Genomic DNA, 15,847 nt, shown 5'->3' on the forward strand with positions numbered 1-15,847 from the left:
AGAGGTGAAACTGCTCAGGGCCTTCTACACAGCTTCTGATTAGGACCTTTGTTTCAAAGTCTTTACAAAGCTTGCTGTCTGGGCTCTGAGGTGGAGCTGCCTGGCAGGAGGCCTGTTCACCCCTGAGCTCTGCTCAGACTTCTAAAGCTCAGCTACCTTTGATAAAGGCATGAAAGTTGTCACAGTGCCAACAGACTCTGGCTACTGCACGGCAACATCACTTTAATGGAAACTATTCAAAGTGGCATCAGAGCTCAATTAAAAAAGCTATAGCATTGATAGAAGTGTTAAATACAGGGAGAATGTGCAGAATTGTAAGAAACCAACCAAGAAAAAACAAGTTAATTCGTATACATGTCACAAGAGCTAAAAGATACACCCACGCACGCAGAGGGTAGAATTATGGCTGCAGAGTAAAAAAACTTTGTTACATGTTGGCAGATACAAATATTTGAACAGAGAGTTGGACTGAAACTAAAAAAAAAAAAAACTATTTTTATTCATACTGTCATTATAATCTTTTAGGCCGAAATCAACTATGTTTTTCCACAGTTATTAGTAAACTTCACATGAAACAACAAGTAGCTGTAATGTGTCTTTACCCACAGCAGATTGTTAAAAACGGTTGGCCGAGCTTGTGGTGTTTAAGGCTGGCGCTGTGACTGCTCCACAGGACATTTTGTCTTCTTGGTAGAGCCATTATAGTTGGGAAACAAAACAACAGCAATTGTCAGCTATTTCTGAACTTTTTATCATAGTCACAATCTTGAGATCAAAAGTCCATGTCCCCTTAAATCATATTCAAACAACCACTTCCATAGCTTTAGTAGCTCTGAGCAGTTTGGTCTTGATCTCACCTAAAACAATTCAAATATGCAAAGAGGACATTTTTTCTGATGTTAAATAATTATTATTGGGCACAGTCCAAGGCATATGGGAAGACAGATCAGAGAGACCACTGCAAATATAAGGATTTCTGATTTTTTTGGTCTTTTTTTCTCATCTTCGTCATGGTAAAAGGCAATTAAAAGTGTTGCTCATTTATTTTTTCTCTGCTGCCAAATGTGGTTTATTTCTGGGAGCAGGTGGTGGTGACTGTCCCATGAAAAGAGCATCTTCGTGTTTACAAAACAAGAGGTTATAATTTGATTTCAAAGCAGCGCAAAGTCTTCAGGGCAGATTAGAGGCCACAGTGACGGTAACTTCAGCGGAAGAAAAGATATGATAAAGACATTAGGAAGACAAACTCACAATGTTTCTTCTACGCTGATGAGTAAACAGCTGTTATTGCTCACATGGCTATGCAGCAATAGCAAAACCTACTAATAGCTCCTTTAACTTTTTGAATGTATGTCATCAGTTTTTGTCACAAGTCCCTGTTTCCTCTCTATTGGATGTTCTTGGGGTTTTGCGGTCTGACTTCTCCATCTTAAATAAGCAGACGGGGGCATATACTGATGAATAACATTAGAGATTCACTGTGACTTCTGAGAGAAAATTACATTTAGATGAGCATACAGACAGAAGTGTGTATCAGCAGCATCAACTATCACAATATTTGAAAGACTATTGTTTTCCCTCTGTTGTTTTCATGTTCCATGTTTAGTCAAAGCGAGGGAAAGAGCGGAGGCAGGAAGAGTCTAGTTTCTTTTGAGAGGCGACGCGTCGTGGTCTTTTTACTCTGGTTCATGGAACACAATGTTTTTTGTGTCAAGCACAGATATTGTTTGTTCACAAAAAGTACATAGATGAGTGAATATTAGAAAAGGAACGAAAGGCTCAGAAAAAGGCTCTGATTTTCTGCATTACAAAAGCGTGTTAAGACAGAAAATGTCTGGAGTGATGATTGTGGTTTATCTCTTTGTGTGTGGAGACCCCCTACCTGGAAGCTCCTTATCTCCCTTCATCCATCTGATGGTGGCAGCAGGCTTACTGCTCATGGCGGTGCAGGTCATCTCTGTCTCGTTGCCCTCACTCAGGACCTCATCCCGGGCCTCGATGATGGGGTTACCCGGAGGAACTGCAACAGGGCACACAAACCAAACTCTGTAAACACTGGAGAATTATACAGTAGTCTGTCTCTACCCTCAGCTCTACAGGCTGAGAAAACATGGCATAAAGAATAGACTTAGAAAGGTTTAATGTCAATTAGAAAGATACACAACATTTTTCACTGAAATTAGCTTAATAGTGAATGCATCCTGTGCAAATCAGTTATCTAATGCCAATATCTATTATATCTATTAAATTTGCATATACTGTATGCATGTGAAATATGTGCAATAACCCCCTTTGGTGTTGTCCATATTAAAGACCAAAAGGAGTAATAAGATAAGTAAAAGGTAAAGGGTGTAAAAGACAAGCTCACACTGATTTCATACAGTTATGATATCAGCATGTTGAACCACAGTTGAAAAGATAAATAAACAAATATACATGTAAAAGTCTTGCCACAGCCCCCCAAAAAATTGTTGAAATATACAAAGCAAAGATATTCTTGTTGCAGCTTATCAGCTTTCATATCTTAGCACTCTGCACTGAGGTCTATAATAGAACATTCAAAAAAAGCAATCAAGTAGCTGGAGGACGAAAAAAAACAAAAAAGATGATGATTGATTAGTTGTTAACTGATGTCCCAGTGAGACGTTAATAATGTTGGATCTACTCATACTCCTGCTAATCTTACCATTTATTGAGGCATTTCATCCACATTGATTAAAGAGAACATAAAACACAGTCTATGTATTTTCCTTCCTGAACCGACAGCTTTGGCTTTTGAATGTTGAGACATTTAGAGCATGGTGATGCTGCTCTTTGATGAGCTTGTCACTGAAGGAAGGTTTGTGACAGCCGACCTTCTTAGTCACCATGAAAGTCAATGAACTTAAAAACTTCTTTCATCATCTGATGACACTCTGAGCTGAGTTTCATTCTGTTCATTCACGAACAATGTAATCTCATTAGCACTTATGTAAAAGGGTCATAAGCTGTAGGACGTTGTGCAGGCAATCTCGCCATCTAAATAATGAATGCATGGTTTGGTTACTTACAGTCCTCTCTAGGACTCGGCCATGGCATATTCTATTTCACATCATAAACGTCATGATTTCATGTGCAACTCAATGTTCTTGCTCTGGAAAATAGACATTTTCAACATTTTTTAAAACTGAACTTATTCATGTTGCATCACATTCAATACTAGAAGTACTGAAACTGCATACACAGGAAAAACCTACTTCTGCACAACTTAAACTACCCACACATAGACATACACAAAGGCAACTGAGAAGTTGAAAAAAAAAAAGATCTATACATAAAACCCACACACACACAATTTATGATGTGTGTGTCCTGGCAGTGTTCTGTTTTGCTTCATGAACATGTAATATAAGTCGAAATATGAATTATGACCTATCCGGCCTCCCATACTTGCAGCCTGAGCTTGTTTACACACACTGAATTAGCATAATATAAAATACGTGACACTGTATTTCCTGGCTTCACTGTAGCTGCTGTCAACTCATCATGTGACTGTCTGCTGTCATGCACAGTGGAAAAGTTGACTTATCGTCAGTGCTACCAGTGAATGTTTGTGTGTACCAGTATGCTTGTGTGTGAGTGTGTTTTCGCTGTTGTACTTAGCACGGTGATGTCAGCGTAGGCTTCCTGCGGGGGGTCCGTGTAGAGTTGGCAAACATATCGACCCTCGTCTGACAGCGAGACATTAGACAGCGACACCCGCAGCTCGTTGTCTGAGAAGTTCACCAGCTGAAAGCGAGCGTCTTTGAGTGCTGAGGAGGAAACAGACACACGGAAACAAAATTTATACAGCATGTCCGCACATAAAGGAGGCAAACATAGTTCATTCGTAACAGCATGTGTCAGAAGATAGTGATGTAATGAGTCCATGCATGTAATTCTCACTGACTCTGGCAGATTTGAAAATGAAACCAAAACTTTTATTTAAGTTTTCATTGTTCTATACAGTTTCCTGCAGCCCAGAGTGATGTCAAATCCAAAATCCAGAAGACTAATAATTTAATTGTAATTTTTGTTCTGTTGATTGGGTTATCAATTCATCAGATAATCACTACGATCTGTAAAAACAAAAGTCTGACACAAAAAGGAAATGGTTAAGGTTATTTCACATCTTCTCATAATGTAGCTGTTTATTATGCTGCAGAAAAACCCTTGAGGAATGTAAAAACAGGAACCATCTAAAATAATAATATATATCTTTTCTGTTGTTACTTTTAACAAATAATGATAAGAGATCTTGTGTGTTTTTTTTTGTTTTTTTTTTACATCCAGCAGCAGTAGAGTCTTATTACGTTTTCACAGAATCATCAGCCTGAACCCCAGAGCCATCCAGCAGCAGGCCTGCTTTTTCTGGGTGTAGGCGGGATTGTGCAAAAAGAAATATTAATTTTTTTTCATATGTTTTATGGACAAATATGCCGCTGGTCATTTTTTCTTCAAGTGCATCACAACTTCAAGCGTGCTTCAAAGAACATTCCAGAGAGAGAGTGAGAGCGAGAGAAAACACATACCTCAATCTAATTAGTCAACAATCAATCACAAAGTGAAGTGCTGTAACGCAGTGAGCAAGCAAGAAAAGACAAAGGAGAGAAATTAAAGCACCCTCTCTTGTGTTGGAAGTAGTTTGATACAGAAAGAGCATGTGCTAACAACATGATTTGTATTAACAGAGGTCTCAACCTTGGCTGTCCTTTAGCTGGCCTACAAGAGGAACTGGGGGAAAATCCATAAATCCCATCTCTTCCTCATCTGTAGCCTCATCTGCAGCTACTTTCATCTTGCTCAACCTTGTTTGCCCACCTACCTAAGCACACTCTATCAGCTGTAATGTAGAATGACAACATGTGGTTAAGATGAAAGCCTACTCTCTCCACCGACCCACCCCCTCCTACCCCACCCCTACTCGATATGCTGATATATTCACCTCTCTGACTGACAGAAACTCCAGGGCTCTTTGCACCCTGCACACTCTGCTCGTTCTTTTGCACGACAATGTTTTTTTTTTCTTCCTCAAAGCGTTAAACACAGAAAAACCTCAAAACAAACCTAAACAGAATAGCAGATTAACAGAATAACCACTGGGCTAGGTTATGATTTCACAGATGATGAACGTGATGATGATGTTGCTGTAGCATACAGTGCTTCCCTTTAATGCTGGGGAGATAGACACGGCGTGAGTGACTGAGTCAGAAAAGGAGAAGAGAGGAGAGACTGCCAGGGAGAAACAAGAATACTAATGACCACAATTGATTTTGTGCATCATTAAACAAGAACATCAGACACATTTTAAGTGACACCATAAGGCTCACTGGAAATGAGGCCCTTTGTCATCACATTAATGGAAAGAAATCTGCACCAAAATATTCTATCTGCACACATCTACACTCCTTTTTTTGGCCCACCCGTCGCAAAAGAAAAGAGAGTGAGAAAAAAAAATGCACCTATTAGTTTCTTTTATCTAAGCACAATGAAGCCCTTTTTGTGGCACATGAATAATATGCCCCTAATTAGTGTAGCTCATTCAAAAGCCTTGTTAGGCCTCATTAGAATGAGAGGTCAGTGTCTAATCCTAATGATTTAATTGAATTAAATGTTTCCAGATTTGAACATACTGATGCAGTGGTACACAGATCCACTGAAGAAGGCATTCAGTCATTTTAAGAGGCAGAGCTGCTCTAAACCGAGAAGTATTCTAAGGGCACTGTGGTAAATAGCAGCCACTGGCTTAGCATGGGCAACTATAGATGTAAATTGTAACATAGATATAATGTTTTTATTTCTGTTATTAAAGGGGAAGCTGACTCTGTTACTCCAGTATCCAAGTAGAATTATTTCTAATGGAATTATTTATAATGCTCTACTGTTTCAATTAGCTTTCCACTGAGGACATGCAATGACTGTGACAACATCAAAAGATCTGTGCTCTTGTGAAATGCACTGATTTGGTCCTCAAGGACTTGAGAACGAGGTTTAAATTAATCAAGGGGGTATGGAGGTCGCCAAAAAAGCAGACAGTGACCCGCATAGGTCCTGAATGTGGTGAAGGAGATGTCAAAAAAATAAAGGTGTCATCAGCATGAAAGTGGACAATGCAGACCTGGAAATGTTTGAAATAAATAGCAGGTTCTGTTATATTGATCCTTTCAAGATATTTTATTTTGTGGACATTATCTTACGTGGTTGGCAACAATAGTCTAGTTGGGATCAGAGAGGGTTTGGACCAGATTTGTCATTAATGATCAGAAATCCTTTCATCTCCTCTGAGAAAATCCTACATTACAGAGTGTTTCCTCTTTTTCTTTTTTCAGCTCTTCCCAAGGAAGCTGGTAAGTTTGAGGTTTGATGACTCCAGAGGGAACTATAACATTCAGACTCACTTCATTATGGTTGAGTAGAGGTGCTTCAGTTTTGCTCTGTATCCTCCTTCTCAGAGAAATCAGCGCAATACAGTGCTGTGCAGATGATGTGAGTGCTTAAGGTCTTGCTTTGATTGGAATTTTGAAATTCAAATTGAATTTGAAATTTGCTGCTCATGTATGTGTTATGCATCATGCTCACATCACTTTCAGTCAACACAAAAGATGAGGCAACTGCCTTTAGGAGCAATAAACACGATGTGTTTAGTGACGATTGAACAAAAGTATGCTAATTTGAAAACAGATTTATTTGATCAACTGTAGCAATTTTGGAAATAAGAGCCATGGACTGTGCAAACAACATAGTCAGCTGTTAACCTGTACAGGAGCATCAATCCTGTTCACATGATGCAGTTTACAGTTCAAATATGTCATATGCTGCAACTACTTAACAAGCCATCAATAAAACCATTTCCACAGAGGTACAGATGTACAAGCCACTATAATCCTGTAGTGAATATCAGGTCTTGGTTGTGAAAGACCCCAAACAACTCATACTGTGTACCTGGGAACATCCACTCGAATTTGTAAGAAATACTTGGTGACAACAATTTGAGAAATACTTGCCAATCAGATATAATCCATTTCACAAAAGCATTTCTCCAAGATCTCATAATCCTCTTATGTGCCACTTCTAAATAAGGCATTGTGGTATAAGCATGAGCTGAATAAATAAATACTTTCTAATACATGTTGAAAAGAAAAACTGAGACACTGTGGCAAGGACACAGCTCCCAGAGCTAAAGGATTGGGACAACAATACAGTAGGCTCAGGGAGATACAAGGACAGATGATGGGGAACAGCCTGGTTAACACAGCGGGGTTGAACACAGTCGCGCAGTCCATTTCAGGAAAAAAAAAAGGTGCAGTTCTGGCAAGGAGAAGGTGATCCAGGCAACGCTGCAGACAGTCCTTTTATTGAAATACATATTTCACTCCTTGTTTTTTTTCAGTACTTTGGACAAAAAAAAGAAGGTGACCTTTATCTTTGTGCTCTTTTCGCCCTGGTCTTCTTCCCTTGTTCTATCTGATACCATGAGAAGGACATCACGGATTCCTGACAAAGGCAATTGATAGTCAGGTCTTTAGATAAGGGAAGTCTGTCCAAACTCTCAAAGGCTGTAAATTATCTGATCTTTCCTTTTTTTTTTTTTTTTTTTTAATTTTTCCTTTGGAGCTGATGGTGTTGAGGCTATATTAAAAGCAGTGATAAGACAGTACAGTGGATCTGTGCTGTTCTGAAGTGCAGCCAAGGAGACTCTGGGAGGTAGCTGACTGAGCGAAAGTCCAACTTTTGCTCTACCTATTCAAGTGCGGTGTCACCGGTCATGCTGATTACTGCTATCAAACAGTACGCCAGCTTTAAATGAATGCGTACGCACTGAGCACTCCATGCATTTATGTTTATAGCGCTTTGAATGTGCTGTGGTCTCGGCTCCAAATAGAGACAAACTAGTAGAAAGCTCAGCAGAGGAAAATGAGCCCATTGCCAACGATGAGCAGTTAATAGTGAAGCATAAACTAAATGTGTGGATTATTGGTAAATGGACCGGTGACTAAAAGAGTATGAGTCAGTATCTTCCTGTCATAATAACAGTCTATTTATTGTGAAATTCCATCTTTGTGTTAAACAACAGTTGTATTTGTGTGTGTGTGTTTCACATTGTGAGTATAGTGGTTCGTGGTTTTTTTTCTTTCTTTTTTTTTTACAGTGTAACTATGTATTGTGCCAGTGACTATTTCAATGTATCAAGATAGATTTGAGAAAATAAAAGCCCATTCTTTGATGATTGCACTAGACCCCATAGGCATGGAACCATAGCCCATCTCATATTACCAGTCAGCACTTACAATTTTAATACTAAATGGACTGCGTGGAGATGGCACTTTCCAATCTGAGAAGGACAAAGTGCTTTCAAATGCCTCTCATTCACCCACGCACACACACACACTGATCGCTGCAGAGCCGCCATGCGAGGCACTGGCCTACTCATTGGTTACAATTTGAGGTTCAGTATCTTGCTCAAGGACACTAGGACATGTAGACAGGAGGGATCAAGGAAGCACAATGTCTCACAGCCACAACAGACACTTGTACCAGAGGTTACCTTTCAGAACAAAAGGGTCATTTTCAGTGTTTAACCGAATGACCAGGGGTGTTATAATGACAATGAGAATTTATGATGAGGATTGAGGATCCATCTTTTTAGCAGGATTAACTTCCTATGTTACATACTTGCGGGGATTTTGGCCAAGAGATGGTCACATTGAGTGGTAAAAATACACATACCATGTTTTGATAGTTATGAGAAAAAAAAGTACATTCAAATACAGGGGGAATCAGAAAGGGCATATTGTGTCTCAAAGCATTACGTGAAAACAAAACAAAAAAGGTATCATTCATCACCCTGCCACAATCTCCACATTGAAATGTAGCTGACAGTAAAGGTAAAATTGTCTTTAGCGACTTGGATTGAAAATAAACTTAAAACAAAAACATAAGAGAGCAGAGATCAATGCATCTTTCAATGGCCTTCTCCCCCCTTTTCACCTCTGCTGACTTCATGAGTTTAACTGATCTTGCTTTTTCTTTTCCCTCTCTTGATTCATCTTCATTCTCTCTCTGTGTTTCATTTAAAGTTTTTTTTTCTTCTCCAACCTCAGCCGAGGATGACTCCTATTCAGAGGGAGCAGGAGATGATGAGTGTGCCTCGCCTAAGTGGCTGCAATCAATTGTGATTAGTGGCTGCTGCTACTTTTTGAGAGGAGCGCATCAAAGTTTTATTATTGGGTGTCAGAGTGGATAAGATAGGGTGGGGCGGGGGTAATTACACTCTTACAACCAACCTCCTCCCCACTCTAGGTGAAGTCCAGGCTTCCAAATGACTGTCTAGTCGCAACCTATCCCGAATACAGGAACATTTAGCTTTGCTTCAATTGTTGTTAAAACTCATGTGGGTCCAGCTGATTGGAATAAAATAGCTGCCATCTTCCATACAGTAGTATTATCTCTATTTTGCATTGGATTTTCTTCACCTGAAACTGACATACTCATCATTCTTTCTGCTCCTAAGCTGGATCTTTGGCATAATTGATGGTTACTGCAATGTAACATTTATGAGTACATTTTTATTAATATATGACTTGGTTAAAGGTTTTTTTTTGTAAGTTTGGCTACTCCTACATAGCTAATCATCACATTAGCAGTTGCTTGCTATCCACCTCTGCTCTTCAACAGAAGTTAGCATGATAACCAGCTAACCCTGGCCCAGGGGTGAATCTCATAGCTCGAATTATAATTAACCAGGTAACCAGCAGTTAATGCGAAAGTTGCAACAACAAAACATACAAATAGGCCTCTTTAAGATGGTAGAGGAGATGTCATCACTCACAATTGTATAGTTTTGCTAGGTAATATCTTTGTCATTGGTAGCATTTTAGTAGTTTTCTACATGTGTTGCTTTATTGTAATTTTCTGTTGAAATGATCCTCACATGATACCATGGTAACACTTTTCTTTCATCTGCCAGTAAGAGTTTTTATATTTTGTGATCTTGGTTTGTTTCCACACTGAATCTATATCCAGCTGTATTATTATTATTATGATTATTATTATATATATATTTTTTTACAATAAACAAAAACCACTGAATATTGGATTTGCATTTACCACAAACCTCAAAGCAATGTTGGCTGCCTAGGAAACAGCGTGGCACCATATTAGCCCTAACATCATGATAAGACAACAACATATGAAGTTCTGAGAGCCAACATAAGTGAAATATTTCTCAGGTCTAAATACAGATGCACAATATGAAATCCAAAGCCCAGAGTGAGATGACAGTTCCCATTTAAACCCTGTCCTTCTGTTTCCATTTGACATTAACATGCTAGACCCATTCCCAGTGTGAAGATGATTTCACTTCTTTTTGTTGTAAGTTCATGTTGTAAATCCTGGTCACATACAAATGATGAAATCATTTCTGATTCAAGAATCAAAGACATGGTTCTTAGCATCAGCATTGTGGCCATGGGTGTAAAACATGGCATTCTTGGTTTTAAGGATGTACAGGGACACTTCTGCCAGCCCACATGCTGACAGTTCCTATTCATTCCCAATGAGGCAGTCTTTTCTGGTCCATTATGATTTATAATTAATATAATTAATATAACCCACTATTCGTGGCCCTTCATGTGTGTGTCTAGATATATTTTGTTCCCTCCAAGCATACTCATTAAGTTGTTTGGACAAAAAAGCTTTTTACCTCGCTGGCCTTCAGTAACCAGATCACCCACTGCTAAAGAAGCTGCTACTCTTCCCCTCCTCCACAAGACAAAAAGGGCACCGTTTTTGTTTGAGGGCTCATGTGCTATTCTTAACCTTCTCATACAGGTGACCATGGAGGTGTGTATTTGGAGAAGCGGTGAATGATGTCAGAAGTATGTGCTTGTGCTCCCCTGTACACAGCAAGAACATCGCAAAGGAATTAGGCGGAAAAAAGACAAAGCAGACAAAACAAAGCATGCTTTATCTTTCTGAGCCAAAGATCTAAGATATCAAGCATAAAGACTGCAGCAGTAGTGGGGGGTGTGTAATCTTTGTCCATCAACCTTATTTATCTTACAAGGCCAAACAAATCATATTAAGTGTTAGAGGCTATACAAGCAGTTTAATTGGTCAAAGAACACTCGCTTAACCTGGATAATATAGTAATATAATAATATTAGCTTATATTGGCAAGGTTGGCCTTGATGTTTAATATTGCTAATTATTTTATTAACATTCCAATTATCACCATTTAGAAAATGATTCAACATCTGTCTGTATGCATTTAAAAACACTTGACAAATACATAACTTCCTGTGTATAATGTTAGCTAACGAATAATGAAATAAAAAAGCATAACTCTCACGGATATGACATGTGGGGTAGATACATTAAGGTGATGTATTTCCCTATAAAATACTGTATGGCAGTTTGAGCTACAACCTTATGGCTTGGTGTTTACTACCTCTGCCTCTTGAGGGAACAACATTTACGTATTAAACAGATTATTGTGTTACTGAGACATCACACATCACCATCTGTATACTCTGGTTTCTAACAATAGGGAAATCACCAAGCTGTACAAAAGCGTCATGCATACAGGAGTTTTCACATAAATAAACTTCTGTAGCTGTAGCTGAGGTGAAAATGGCTCAAACTACTTTTTGAGTGGGACATACAATAGTGTTTATGTAAGTCAGTGTGGAGGAAGGCCGGTCATTAAAGCTGTGTCTAACAGCACCAGAGCAGTCCAAACACTCCACCAACTTTACACACATCAGTTTACTCATCGCAGCGAGCAATACTCAGCCTGTGGAAACACTTGTATCTGATCGTCTGCGGCTCTGGAGGAGCTTTGTCTGGTAAGTCTGGGAAATTAGCCTCTGATTATGTCATCAGGAGTCATCGCAGCCTGGGCTTTGGAACGACAGAGGCACTTAGGAGACCACAAGCTCAAGTTGTAAGGTATAACTCCACAGCTGAGTGGTGAGTCAATGTGTTTAGAGGATGGCAGAGCTAAATTAAAGACACTACCTAGTTGCATTAAGGGAAATGTACAGACCCATGTTTTTTTAACACATATTGGAAACAAAGTTAAAGTGAAATAGTGCAACACATCCATCTCATCCATCTCACAGGCTTTTAAACTTGAATAAATCCTTACTAAAGTGAATAAACCACTTTCACAGAATGCTTTAGAACCACTCTTGGTGGACATGAAGCATAACGGTGGGATGGACAATGGTCCGGCTGCTCTGTGCATGTAACTGCATCCAGTTTCAAAGCACTCCTTCCTTTCTGTCTCCTTACCCTCCCGCACTCTCCATCTCACACTCACAAACATAATCCACCACTGTGGATTCAGACAGAGATGGCAGATGCGATATTTTTGAAGGGAGCAATGCTGTTTGGAGGCTGCCGGGTGGAGGCCATGTCATAATGAAGCAGTGCAGCTGCGGCAAAGATGCCTGGGAGGGATCACAGGAGATCAAGGAGCCCTCCGTCAAAGAAGAACACCTTGCCCTTGACAGCCAGCTTGTGGGAGTCGGTTCACCGCAGCTCGGCACAACAGCAGATAAATACCAAGATAAATACCAAGTCCTCTTACAGAAGGATGCCCTTGTATAGTATGTAGAAGGTGTGTTTGCTCTGACATAAGGACAGGGGGGCGAGTGTGAATGAGTGCCTGACACTCACCTCACAGGGGAGTTGCTGAGGACCAGAATATAAGAACACTAAATCATAAGTGCATTCAGGGCGCATTCATGCTCATGTCTGAACCATAATTCAGGACATAGGTTGAAATATATTATAAATGTACTGTAACTGAACAGCAGGTAACAGAGCAGTCTGCATTAAAAGAAGGTGTGAAATTAAACGTTGGACATTTCAACAAGGGTTTATGTTAGAGTTGTTGATCTATTCAAATATTTAATCACAATTAATTACATGGGAGTCCAGATACAATCAAGATACATTGCAAATTAAGTGTACTTTTTTCATTTGCTCAAAATATACCTTAAAGGGATATTATTAAGTGTTAAAAAAAATGATGAACAAATATGCTGCTTTCTGTAAATGTAACTTTATTTACATTAACCAAAAACAATGACTAATATTATCCAGAAACCTTTAAAGGTCAGCAGAGACAGTTTGGCCTGCAACCATTTCTGGCAACTGATTCAAACTATGGCTTGGGCCAAAGGCCAATAGAACCAGTAACAATGTTAATATCACGTCAAAAAAAGAAATAGTGGCAAGGAATTTGTATTAATGCTTTGACTTTAACTTTGACAGCTCTAGTTTTTCTAAAAATTAAACATAGTGATATTTCTGCTGATATACCAATGCTTAATGGTGTAATAGCTGCAGCAGTGATTTTACAGCTCTCATGGTAAACATGTTGGCAACTCTCAGACAGGATGCATTAGCATTATTTAAAGCTGTGTTTCTGCCCATCTGAGAAAATTCCAGTGCAAAGTTTCCTTTTCTCTACCAACTGCTGGCAGAAATCTCTGCCTCTTTAGATGCTAAATGCTCCACTGTTTTCACCAAGTCGCAGTGTGTGATGCGGTGCTGGGCCATTGTATCCTGGAGCTGTAAAAGCCCTGGCTGCCTATTGTACTGTATTTGTATTTTCAATACTATTTTTTTTTTCAAGTTTTCTATCTTAAGAAACTTGTCTGACAAAGTGCTTTTTCAGAGGGTGTTCTCACTCCGTGCAACATGTTGAGAGTATTATGATAATTTTTGTGCTTGTGGCTCCTGTTAGCCCGGCAACATCACTCAGATGACTCCCACAATAAAGCCCATGGACGTATTTAAATCTTGGTATTAATGTATTATTGCTCAAGTAAAAGCAGTTATGTAAGAATTAGGGAATTTCATTAACTATTCATTCTAATTATCACAAAAAAAGTTTTACTTTTGAGAATTTCAAGTGATGTTGGAGTCATGTGTGATGTAATATATACAATTTCATTATAATCTGAAAGAAACTCTGATTATTCCTTGCTCTGTTCAAACTCGTCCTCTCACTCTCTGTTTTCCCATTAGTTGTTGGAGACTGCATCTGTGTTTGGTGCCAGTGTGTGGGAGCAGGGTTAGATACACATACTCAAACAAACACACATGCTTGGTGTGGGTCAGGCAGACGGAGCACTGGGAGCAAACAGGAGCTAAAATAACTGCACATCAGTGGTGAAGCCCCTGATTTTTGTTCAGTAATGTTTTGTTGTCTGACACGTTACCTTCCTTTGATTAACACGCCAAGACAACAAGCACTGTTGGAGTTTGATAGTTTGATTGCAGTGTTTCAAGAAGTGATTAAAAAACACACTAAAACGAAGAAGAATTACTACCTGGTGGCTGGATGTCTCTGCCAACCAGACAAGTTGCACGAAATATGGTCGCAGTCTCCACTTCCTGAGTTATAGCGTTTAATAATGGCCCGGAGTGCTTGTGTTGAACATTATGATGTCACAATGGAGATGACCTTTGTCGATTTGGATACTGAATCACATCTATTCGTTTAATCCTATTAGACATTTGTGGTACATTCTGTCAAACTTAGCCCATGTGACCTCATCAGTTGTGGCCAAAAACATGTCTTGTGAGGCCACGGTGACCTTTGAATATCGAACTTCCAAATTTATCATCCTGGAGTCCAAATAAACGTTTCTGCCAGACATTGTGAAATCCCCTCTGTGCCTTCTTAATAAATCCCATTCACCAGAACTCTGAGCTTTGACCTTTTCTCACCAAATTCTAATCAGTTAATCTTTTTCTAATATTTGTGCCAAATTTGGAGAAGTTCCCTGAAGGTGTTACTGAGATACTGCATTCACGGGAGTGGGATGGATTGACAGAATCATGAACATGGAGGCATAAAGTTTAAACACAAAAGTGAAATCTCTCTGCTCTAAACCCCCAGACTCCCAATAGTCATCTCTGTTTGTAGATGACAGTATTTCCAAACCTGTCTCCTACAAGGTATGATAATATCTGGCTTTGCTTTGCCAAATTCATCTCGGAGGAGCCATAACTGCAGTCAGGATTAAATTGACTGGCAACAACCAAGAAGTGTGACATCATACATCATACTTTAATTAATGTTACTCACTGACAACTGAGACTGTAGTCTCCACGGTTACACAGGTTGTTAGTTCTGGTTAAGGTCAGAGAAATTTTGCAGTTTCGATGTGAATACCAAAACGGTGGAAAGAAACTTCATCGATTCCTTTCAGCCGCCTGGAGATAACCATGAACACTTAAACCAGGCTGTAGTTATGAGCTGGAATCAAGTTATTCATGCAACTCATTTGAATATGAACATACATTTTGGGAGTCAGGGAACTATGAGAACTCTGCAAACTGCTGACAGCAATACAAACACTACACTTAAATAAGCAGATGCTTTCCCCCTAACAATATCTGCACATGTTGGACTTGTATAATATATAATATATATGTTAATCTCATATAGTTAAAGAGATCAACAGTATGTTATACTGAGGTCAACATTATGCACACAAGGGCTTGGAAAATCTTAATTAAAGAAAGTGAAACCCTGGAAGAACAGAGCACGTCCAGCATGATAATTGGGCAGGATAAGAACCAACACAACAGGTCATTAAATGTTTGGGGATCTGAGTTGATGTTATTAAAGCAGACACACTGAAAGCCAAACATGTTTGGTGGGTTGTATTAACCTCATTCTGTGTTAATCCTGCTGCAGACATGTGGGTCAAACTTAATGCAGCTCTCTGGAAGTGCAAGTAATGTAAGCGAATGTTAATTAATGTTATACAACTTTACTGCTGGCCCCATTCACATGCCTGGTTGA

General features: G+C 39.2%; 1 protein-coding gene across 1 annotated transcript in view; it reads right to left on the reverse strand.

The window, feature by feature from the left end:
* cadm1a (cell adhesion molecule 1a) overlaps positions 1–15,847 on the reverse strand; it is a 358,139-nt gene that overhangs the window by 65,749 nt on the left and 276,543 nt on the right. Inside the window, exons 3-4 of the mRNA XM_083986794.1 lie at positions 3,639–3,791; positions 1,883–2,020 (exon numbers count right to left, since the gene is read on the reverse strand). Coding sequence (XP_083842920.1) covers positions 1,883–2,020; positions 3,639–3,791 — 291 coding nt within the window. The remainder of the gene's footprint in view (positions 1–1,882; positions 2,021–3,638; positions 3,792–15,847) is intronic.

The sequence above is a fragment of the Trachurus trachurus genome (genome assembly GCF_905171665.1).
Source record: "Trachurus trachurus genome assembly, chromosome: 14".
Lineage (NCBI taxonomy): Eukaryota > Metazoa > Chordata > Actinopteri > Carangiformes > Carangidae > Trachurus > Trachurus trachurus.